The following is an 11,554-nucleotide window of genomic DNA, read 5'->3' on the forward strand; positions in this document are numbered from 1 at the left end:
TATGACAAATTGCATTGCTTCCATTGTCTATACATGATATAATGTGGTTGAGATGAAACAAATATTTTATTATAAATTGAATCTTGGAAAATTAAGCTCTTCATATTATATATATAGCTAGCTTAGATTTGGAGTTTTCTGGGCCAAATGTGTTAAGCTGCCTGCCACACAGCCTCTAAATAAGGAATGGGTACTGTAATGTGTGTGCTCTAGATTTCACTAGGACTATATATTGTAAATTAGACTGCAAAATCATATGTCAAGTCTAAATGAAAGTTCAGTCGTGTAGTTTGAGGCATTTAACATGATAGATGAATGTCTCTTCTTTGCTACCATTCCTTTTTTGTGGAAGAACTTTTATAGGCCATCAACCTGACTGCATAGCTACCAACTAGATGTCTTGGAGGAGAGCCTCCAAGTAGGACAAAGAAGTAATAGCTTGAGGCCTGATAGGGCAGCTTGGCAAGCCACATTTAGTGGTGGGCTATAGCTTGTTCAGAGTCAGCATCTTAAAAAAGGTATCCCCTCATGTTTAAACTACATACCTACCACTGACATTTTGAGCTAAGCAATGTTATTCAAAGTTTAGAAGAGTGAAAAGTAGGAAACAAAAGAAATTAAAGGGAAAAGATAAGAGAAACGAAAATCTAACACTTTCTAGTTTATACCAACAGTATTTATTGCATTTCTCCATGCCTTTCTGACCTTGGTTGCACCACATGCATACATTGAGTGATACATAACCATTTGTTCTTTAAATAATGTCTTGGACTTAACTGGTTTAACCGGGTCCTCTTTATCTAGTTTCAGGACTTGTGTGGAGAACAGATCATGTTTTAGGCCATATTGTTTTGCAGAAATATTGAAAATTGAAAGGGTTCACAAACTTTTAAGCACCACTGTATCTATAAATACATTAAACATCCAGAGATATCAAACATGATTATCTTATCCCTGTTCAGTATTGAACTATTCGGTAAGCATTCTCTTTATTTTCACACTTACTTTATATATTTTATTACACTCAGCAACCAACCTTCAGTATATTTATGCCACATATTCCATAATTCCAAACCATCCACATATAACATTTTCACTGAATCAACAACTATACAATAAGCTTTCACATTCATACATTTCTCAATTACTTGTTTACGAGCTAAAATCTCGTCTGTATGCCCTGTTCTGCATAAATCCACATTTCATTTCCCAAATTTTGCCTTCTGTCACCTGTTGTATTCTTCCAAACAATTCTCCCAAACAATTTTCTAAGCAAATACCTACCTGATAGTCAATATAGTTCTTCTGTATTCTCATCCCATTCCCACCTGCCTATTAATGTCACCGAAAAGAGGAATTTTTTTCACTTGGATTGCATTTATTTAGAGTGTTGAACAATTTTTTCTGAAAACTCATCCCCAATTCTTCCATTACTAGATTTGTACTTTCAGACTTGCAAGATTGTTGTCAGCCCTTCCAGGTAAACCAGACAGGAAACACAACCAGATGAACTAATTCTACTTTGTTATAAGGGTACGTTAACGGAATCTTGCAAGTCTGAAAGTACAGATCTCCCGCCCTCCCTATTTATCGCATGAATGTTCAGGGCGGGTCTTTCCTAAGTGTCTTCTTAGACGGTTACCCTGTCTCAGACTCCCTTTCCTTTTATCTGATCGTTCCTTAGGCAGCATCTCTTCCCTCTGTTCCCCAAGGTCACCCTCACATTCCTCACACCCTCACAGGTTGTGAAGATGACAAGGAAGAAAAAATACTGAAGTGTTTTCTCTCAAATCAAATGGACAACTTTTAGTAGGCCAGCAATAAAGTCTTGGAATTCACAAATCAGATTTTTTTTTCCTGTAGGAAAGTAGCTGTGTAAAAATTCTGTAATGCTTTTACTGGAGATTGATGATATGAGGAAACATACAAACTTTGCCTTGCTGGGAATGACAGTGCAACGTGAGACAGTAGAGTAAAGCTCTATAAACTCTACTTTAACAGGGTATACATAGATGAACTACTTTGAGGGAATTTTAAACTCCATTATGATATAGCATCTAGGGGCTATCATTACTATGGGAGAGTAGAAATGCTGTCTCATTTATGTTTAAGGTCATAAGTATACTGGGACAAGTAATCTTGAAATAGAGGAAGACAGAGGTCCATAATCTCTAAGGGGTTATAGCTTGCAGAAAGAGATGCTCTGAGAAGGAGCAATGGCATTCTAGATTATACTATCTGTAGATGAATATAGTAGAAAAATTGAAAGGGAATTCTTAAAAATAACCACTATGAGAATAAAGCAAGTGGATATAGGATAAAATGAGACAGCTTATGGACATTACAGCTGAGTTTTGATGCTTTCAGTGCTTAGCTGGTACTTCTAGCCTTTTAGGAGTGCTAAACTTCAGTACTTGTTTTCTTTTACTTTAAATCTTTTTTATCCTTTTTTTATCTTGGTATTGCAAAATCATTTACATTAATTTCATAAATGGAAATTATTGGAAATTATCCAGTTCTTATGCTATGCATTAAACTGTTTTTCTTTCTTTGTGATTTCAGCAAGAGAAATGACTAGAGGGAAATTCCTGAACATCCTGGAGAAACCCAAAAAGTAAATGAATGTGGACTACACTTAAAAAAAGCAGCAGCACCTTGTTATTTCAGAACTACTAGAATGTCCACATAAGCTGAAATGAAAGGACCAAGCTTGCCAAAATGTTCCTTATCTCACCTTTCTTTTGAGGATAAATATTCCAGATTATTTCAGCGTTGACCACCATCAGTTCTCTTAACCTCCTGGCTCCAGCTGATCCTGCCCTATTTACCAGAATAATTTCCTGCAATCCAGTCAAAAGAAAGGGCTCATCTGCAGTTGGTTGTTGCATACAACTATAATAATATGCATCTTGTGATAATGTCCCCAAGCAGTACACAGCATGGCACTTCTGTATGTATATCCATCCCTTACTACAAGACAAGCACTTTATAATACCTACTGCATTGCTGGACACAGGCATAATTCTGGATGAAAACTGACTATTGTTCTTTAATACAGATAATCCTAACTTTATTATTATAGAAGTTAGAAATCTATATTGATTTTTACTAGGTACAAAGGTTACAGAAAAAATATAGATCGTATCATTCTTTTTCTTGCACATTCATATAATTTTAGATACAGGATGGGAGGGGAGACTACATTCCAACAAATTTCTTTCTGGTTGATTTTAAGCTACCCAAATGTGACTGGAGTGGAAATGTGAAGAGAAAACTAAAAAGAAAAACCACTCCCATATAAAAAAAAACCTGTGGCCTGTGCTCAGCTTACTCATCCACTCTTTGGCTCAGCTTCAGATCTCTTAAAATATGTCTAAAGGCAAAATAAAATCTTTGCCATATCAGAATTTTCCCAAACACAAATAATGTCTTTTTAGGGTGCCCCTGGTTTGTATTATATTCATAGCTCTAGAAAAGATATCTCCAAATTGGATTTCTCTTTCCAATATAGTTATACATAGAAGACATTTTGTGTTTAGAAACTACAAGTTATATATAGAAGAGCCATGGTTTCAGTTTGAGTCCCCTTCTTTTCCAGAAATATATTTAAAATACTGGTTCACAAGAAAGCAGGTCAAGTCTTTTCCTTGCATTGGTTTCTCTAGAATGAAGCACTGGATAGTCTTCCTGAACCTGGTACTTGTCAGATTTATTAGGTATGGTGACCTGGGGAATCTTGGAACTGAAATCAGCACATCCAAAAAGTGTTAAATTAGGGAGGGTTGTGCTAGTAACATTTGGAGAACAATCAGACTAAAGTTAAGCACTTTATGTCTCATTAATCTGGAAGTGATATTAGAGTATCCCCCATTGTGAAATAAGCAGAATTAAGAAAAGCCTGATTTTGGATTTTGGCCTGTATATTTTAGTAAAAGCCGTTTTTCTCTGGGTCAAAAACAAGCATTTAATATTGGATTGTCAAAAAGTTTGATTTTTATTTATTTGGCTATCCAAACAACTCTTTGAACTTTTCAGCATGCAACTGTACATTGTTCAATTTACAGAAGCTATAAGGCAAGTTTGGAAATGTAAGAATGCAATATAAGCAACAAAACAAATATGCAATTTAATATATGAACTCTAAGCATTTCTGTGTTCTGGTACTTTGTAAACTACGTGGGTAAGAGATTTCTGGTGTAGGGCAAATCAGCCAGATTTCCATTTTAAATTATTATTATATATACTGTATTTTTTTCTGGAACAGAATGGATAGAGCCTTCTCTCATTCTAAACATATGCCATAGATCAGATGGCAATTCACAAAGTTTGTCCTGACAAGTCAAGTTTTTGTCAGGACACTATATTTTCAGGCCTAATATTCACATCTGAAAATGTTACATGATGATAGCAAAACTGTAAATGATGGTGAACAGCTAGCAAAATGATTTTAAGAGCAGGAAAAACTGTGTTTACTGCTCAGAAAAAAAAAGGCAAGTTTGTTTTTTAAATTATAACCTAATATTTATATTTCTGCTTAGGAATACTTTTTTGTTTATTGGTTTTAATGTATTATAAGTGTATCCAGTCAAAGTTGAGCATTTTGAAACATGCTAATAATTGGAGGGTGAGGGAGAGAAAGATAGATTTTAAATCTCACATTAAAAACAAAGTGGTTGTCTTTTGCTGTATTATAATCTCTACAAAATACATTTGGAGCCTGGGTTATGGGCAATTTATAGAGAAAGTCTATATTGCCAGGATCTGTTTAGTTAACCCTTTTGCATTTGAAAACATTTCTTTTTATTCTATAAATCTGTAATTTTGAACATATACCAAATTATTGGTATGTCCTTTAGAGATATTTACATTTTTCATGCATAGACACACTGGATAAGTATTTAGTACATGCTGTATTGCCCTACATCAGTAATTTGTATGTTACAGTTCTGTACTTTTGATAGTAAGTAAAACAAAACAAGTTACATTTTTGAAAGCATTCCTATGAAATCTAGACTGTTGAATCATACTTCTTAGAAAAATCTCAGACTGACACTATGCATATTTGTGTGTTCAGATTTTCTATTGGATTTGGTGGGACTTATTCTCAAGTAAGTATGCATACACTTTTATTATTAATAGGAAAAAACCATGCTGGTTTGCTTCAGACAGGTTAATGTATCTTCATCCTTTTAACAGGAAAATGTCAGCCATCTCAAAAAGCTGTTTACTAATGTATTTTATTTGCATTTGGGGTATATTTAAATATATTTTATGATTCAATATTTTAAAAAGAATAAAGCTTTGAAAGTGGAATTGAAAAAGAATAAATCCCAGTTCTATTGAACTTTGAATGGTTTCCACAGAGAATTGTGTATTTTGTACTTTTCGGCTGCATTGGTATGTACACTTCCTTCTGATTAAGCTCTATTAACTCAGTATATCTTTGATTCAAGTAAGCATTCATAGCTGAAGCTGCAAAGAAACGTATTATGAAGTGAAATACAATTATTTTAACTTTAAAAATAGTCCTTACGAACAACCCAAAAGCTTAATCTTTGGAGTGGCTCCACGTTATAGGAAAGGATAATGTTCAAAATGCAGTAAATAAACATCAACTGAGTTGAGACTTGAAATAAAAATTCAGCTACTTTATAGAAAGTATTTCTTCTTTTCAGATCTGTACTATATCACTTAATATCCTCCACAGTCCTTGATTTTTTCATACAGCCTCAAGTTTTTTTTGTTTTGCATCTTAACACTCAGATGTATTCTACCACTAAATTCATTTGGTTTCATAGTCTTCAAAATAATTCATTCATTTTGTATCAATTGATGTTTTTTCAAATTTTCATTTAATTTTTTTCCTAAGTCTGGTAATTATTTAGGGTCTTTAGATAGTTGTACGAGGAATTCTACACCCTCAGGATGACGTCCATTCCCATGGCCCACAATGAAAGTATAGCTTTGTTATATTGCATGGAGGGGGGAATATCTTATTAATTAGCAATTAATTCAGTCTAATTTTAAATATTCAGTAATCATAGTTGCACAGTGCCACCAAAGGACAGAGATAATTGAAAGCTTTCACTTGCATTTCCATACCTTAACAAGCTTAGAGAATAAGAGACATTTAACAAAAGAAATGTATTGCATTCAAACATACCCTGTTTATCCCCGTAAATTTTTTAGAAGTATCTGATGTTGGTGATCACTGAGTGTTAGTGCTGCAACATGGCAGATTTTTGTTTCAAGGTTTTTAGTAGGCCTTCTCTTTCCAGCAACTGATCCCAAAGGAATAGGGGTGATAACTGACTGCTAATAATTCCTTATGGCAGGTTCCCTACTATTACTTGTTTTGGCTTGTTTTGTTTTTAACAAGCATGCACATAGGTCCTCTGGCAAGTTGATGCAGAAATGCTAAATAAGGCTTCTCATAGTTCTGTTTCTATTAAACACTACTAGTCATCATGGCAGTATGCTTCCAGGATAAAGAGGCCACATGTCTCTGAATATGAGAGAAGATTAATTTTTATTATGCCTTTGTTGTGGCAAAAGAGAAAAACATACTGTACAGTAAAAATACATTTAACAATTCCTAGGCAGCCTGAGAAGTCTGTGTCATTACTATTTTCTAAGCTAGTTAAAACACCATTAAAATAGGTATGGAATGAATGGAGATAGAGTAGCCATTCTATAATGCAGTATTTTTCAACCTTGGCAACTTTAAGACATGTGGTCTTCAATTCCCAGACTTTTCCAGTCAGCTTGCTGGTTGGGAATTCTGGGAGTTGAAGTCCACACATCTTAAAGTTGCCAAGATTGAAAAGCACTGCTATAATGCAAAATTATAGGACCTTCTGGTCTTCCGAATCTTGTCTAAATGAATTCTATTTATTAACTCTGAAATAATTACAAAATCCTGTTTTTATCTTTTCACATAGACCATTTTATTAACCAATTTTTGTCTTTCCTTGGAAAATTTAGCATCTGAAAATCCAGGGCAGCTAATGTCACAGATTAAAAACAAGATAACAGTGTAACATTATTCTACCACAATTCAGCTTTGTGGGTTACAGGTTGGAGTGGGGGGGGGACAAGTTGCCCACCCCTGATTTAGAACATCCCCTGGTCTTAATTCACTCTGAGTGTTCTTATTCACAGTTCCATAAGTCTGACAGTGCTGTTTATTTCTCAATACTTTTCTTAAAAAGACAAAAATTACAGACAGATCTGAATGTGAGAATAAACCATTCTTAATTAAATTAGAATATTTAACACAGTTTCTGATGTATTAAATAGACACTTACATTATTACTGTATATTATAAAATAATACTTTTCCTTCATTATTCTTCCCTCTCCCCAGCCTCATCTCCCTTCCAAAATAACTCTTTAAATATACTTCTTTCTCACTCAGTGATGAATTTGAAACAATACAGAAGTCTTATTTTTGCTGCAAAAAGAATGACAAGGATGTCCCTCTGTATTTGTAATTAACATCCTAAGTATTTTCATGTCTTTACTTTCAACCTTCAAAGCAATTCTCCATACCTCGTTATTTTATTACTTCTCTTCCCACCCCCAACAAGTACTGTGAGTACATAAAAAGTTCACTTTTTTTGGACTTTACATATCTGATAAACTAAGTTGGAATCCACAAAAGTTGATGTGAAAATTATTATTTAATCTCTGACATGCCATAAGACCCCTAGCTTTTGGGTGTATACAACAGACTAATATAGCTCTTGACATCATTCAGATTCAGAGGATTATGACTCAAAGTAATCCAGTAGTCCATATTTGTTGACAATTCTCATATAGTGTTTACTTGGCTCCTATTTTGCCCAGTTTTCAAAGCGGGACCTTTTATTGAACAAATGACTATAAAAATACAACTCTTGTAGGATAATATGGGCAATATTGATTCAGCTTCATAAATTGTTGTGTAATGATAAATAAGAAACTTTTTTAAAAGCAGCACTTGTCCTCTTTTATCAGAGTCATTGCCCCCAACTTCCTGAAGTTTTAGGGTTATTAATACTTGAAATTGAAGCTTATAATTCTATTTGTAGATGCATAAGAAGTATTTAGACTAGAAAAATAGAAAGGTAAGTCCATATTGCAGTTAACCTGCTTACAGTGTTAGCTTCTGTCTCCTTCTGTGTCACCCATGACACGATTGGTTGAACATCAGCCTTTGTTGTGAATGCATTAAAAGCAGTTCTCCTTTTGTAAAATGATAGTCGTGATTGCACCATGAATACAAAATACAGCATGATAAGATACTCAGCAACTTGAGTCAAACTCAAAAAATCTGCATCATTGAACAGAGGACAATGGAAATAGGTTGGACTGGTGAGTATATTGTTTGAGTTTCAAAAGTCAAAACCCCAATTTTTGTGTAACAATTCTTCAGTAACTGCTAGTCATTCCATAGTTCCCAGTCCATAAGTCTCCATCGCTATGGGCATGTGTTCTACTGCATTTCTATGTGTTCCAATAGTTTTCTAACAAATATGAACTTATGCAAGCAACAGATGTGCAAAGTTGCCTTACTAGCAGAATTTGTGTGGTGGTATAACATTCCAGACTCCCAAGGATTTGTTCACAGGAGTAAGCTTTGGTCCAAATTCCAGTATCCAGAGGAAATGCGTATAGTAAAATGAAAGGAACAAGAGGATAGAGAGAGGTTGTAAAAGACTTGCAAGGAGATGAGAAATGTGGACTGATGGCCCAATGGTGGAAGATGAATGGGAAGGGTCAAGGACAGACTTTGCCCTGGCAATTACAAATTGATGTCTGGCATGCTCATATCCGTCCCTCTGCATCCCTATGGCCAAGGGGTTGTTTCCTCACTGCCTGTTCACTTTTTAAAAATTTAGTGTTGTATTTATACCACAGGCCATGCTGGCAGTTGCTTGTTAGGGGAATTTTCCCTGAAGTCGGACCCACAGTAAGAGCCGTGTGAAGCGGAAGACAATTAGGGGCTTATTAGTGTCCTGGGGCGACATGTAACTTGTGTTGCTGGGACTTACCAAAACAGCGAGAGTCTTATGGGCAAGCTCCAGCCGAGAAAAGACTGAGGGATTGTCTCACCTAATTAGGGGGAATGGGCCTCTTTATGTTTGCGATTCGGTATGGTTGTCTGATCGCTTTTCTCTGGCTGCTGGCTCAGACCAAGCTGGAAGTGTGCTAATTAGAAGAGAAATGGACGTAGTGATCCTGTCAGCTCTTGTTACCGGCAGGGACAAAGCAGAATATTATTCTAAAGCAATGTTTTGTAAGTGTCGCCCTTCCAGCTCTCATTAGGAGAAAGGCTGGTGGATGGGGAGGGGATCTTCCTACATGGACTGGCTAATGGAACATAAGCACCTTTATGGTGCTAATTAACAGGCTCATGGAAAAGCTTCAACCAACACTGGTAACCATTGTGTCCTGTAACTCTGAAACCTCAACTGCCTTCTGAGAGGAGCAAGCTGGTCATCTGAGGGAAAGGGGAATGCTCCAGAGAAAATAGCTAAGCTTTTAAGGAAATTGATGTGAAGAGACAAAACCATTATGTCATTTGAAAGCAGGGTTGTGCGATCCCCCAAAGTCAGAATTGCTAGTCAGGCTTGCCAGGTGAATGACCACCTTCAAGTTTTTTCCAGGCTCAGAAAAGTAGCAACCACTAAACGCTTCTTATATCTCCAGAAAGCCATTGGTCTGGTGGGCTACATGAAACTGAGGAGATGACTGGTAGAGCAGGCCTGTTTGAAGTTTGGGTACTGCAGAATTCATTCGCTTAATCCCAGTTTCTTTATGATAAATACAAGGAATCTGCTTATATCTAACACATCCTTTCAAATCATGAAATGGGCCTGAATGTAACCTAACGCTGCAGGTGGAAACAGGCAAGAAACTTCAGCCTTCAGCATGTTACTGCTTTCATTGTTGACAACTGGATCTAGGAAAACTGACAGCAGACAAAGAAGAAGTCCTTCAGTTTTGATCAAAGCCTTTGAATTGCTCTCGTGTTTATATGAAGGGATCTAAATATTCTGTGCCCTAATCAGGTCAGAATTTTAGCAAGGAGGGAATGTTGGCTCAATTTAGGTCCAATATTTTAGAAACAGATTTCTAGCCCATATGGCTTATATAGGCTAGTAAAAGAATTGCTTAATATAGTGACAGGAAGGAAAGGTAGGAACCAGTTAAATTGCTAGCAGAATTTACCCCTATTTCTTAACATTTATTAAAGCTGAATACATGTAGTTTGGATTACTTCGTAAAACATTTACAGGTTACAAAACATAGTACATATTTCATCCTAAATTAATCTTTAAATATGATTCTGCAAATAGAGAATATACAGCACCATACTACATTTTTAGCCTTTTGTTTTGGTGAATGTAACATTTTTGGGGATTTGTACATTTGCCCTGATATAACAAGATACAATTTTTTAGAGAAATCCATAAAAGACACACACAAAGATCAACACTTAACACTTAATGCAGTACACCAGTATACTGCATTAGCCTTTCAAAGAGACAGATACAAGATTTACAGAAATCAGTAGGGTTAAGTATACTTTCTGTAATACTGAACTTTTGCATTTTTCTTTCCAAGATCATCAGCAATTTGTTTTCTCTGCTGTTGGAAACTGTGTTTCATCCTTTCCCAACCACTGTGGTGTCTGGAGAATTCTACACAGTAAAAGAACAACCAATTTAGAAAGGCTGAATTAATGTGAGAGGTAAAATCTCCAGGTTGAAAAGATAATGCAAAGTGCAAAACAATTTTGGTTATACTGTACAAGTTCCTGCTGTGTTCATGATTGGTGACTTATTTTCTCCCTACAATTTCACACACCCACTTTGGTCTTTCCTGGATACTGCTCTTGTACATCCTGCCAGACCTTTCAGTCTGGATTAGCTGAGTAGGTTTTTCATCGGTTGGTGGGCTTCACCAGGAAAGGGAGACTCTGGCCAGTCACCCTGCACAGAAAGGTAGGAGGGAAGAAAGAGGGAAACTAATTTTCAGCGTAGTTCATTTTGGCTATTTTTGATGGAATCTCTCTTCTCAAAAGAAAGACATACCTCTTCCTCTTCTAAGACTAGGAGAGGGATCATTTCCTGTGAAAGATATTTCATGTAGGGATCTCTCATATTTTAGATGTCCACCACTGAAATGCAGCTTTGCCTTTGCATGGTATGAGGTCCTGTGATTAGATCTAGTAGTAGACCTTGGTGGTAGAATTGGCAGTTCCTGTCTTCTGCTGGGGAAGGAGAAACTATCTTCCCTGAAAGCCTAGAGATAATGTCAACACAGGGCTAGATAGAGCCTTGCTCTGACTCAGTATAAGATTCATATTGTAGCCAGGACTGTACTTTTACTAGGATCCAGTAGCACAGTGATCTAACCATGTCACCAGAGGGACTAGATATTCTCTTTCTCTACAAGAGCATTAACACATTTATTGGATTTCCCATCAAAAACCAGTAGAAAATCACAGCACCATTTTAAGGTATCTTGCCAATTTTAGCCATACAAACTGGGGTGGGGTGGGGTGG

The 11,554-nt window shown here is 36.0% G+C and overlaps 1 protein-coding gene across 1 annotated transcript in view; it reads left to right on the forward strand.

Moving 5' to 3' along the window:
- The window catches only part of LIN52 (lin-52 DREAM MuvB core complex component), a 54,477-nt gene extending 49,126 nt beyond the window's left edge, over nucleotides 1-5,351 (forward strand). The window contains exon 6 of the mRNA XM_063290094.1: nucleotides 2,563-5,351. Coding sequence (XP_063146164.1) covers nucleotides 2,563-2,618 — 56 coding nt within the window. The 3' untranslated portion in view covers nucleotides 2,619-5,351. The remainder of the gene's footprint in view (nucleotides 1-2,562) is intronic.
- The last annotated feature ends 6,203 nt before the right edge of the window (nucleotides 5,352-11,554 follow it).

The sequence above is a fragment of the Candoia aspera genome, chromosome 1, assembly GCF_035149785.1.
Source record: "Candoia aspera isolate rCanAsp1 chromosome 1, rCanAsp1.hap2, whole genome shotgun sequence".
NCBI lineage: Eukaryota > Metazoa > Chordata > Lepidosauria > Squamata > Boidae > Candoia > Candoia aspera.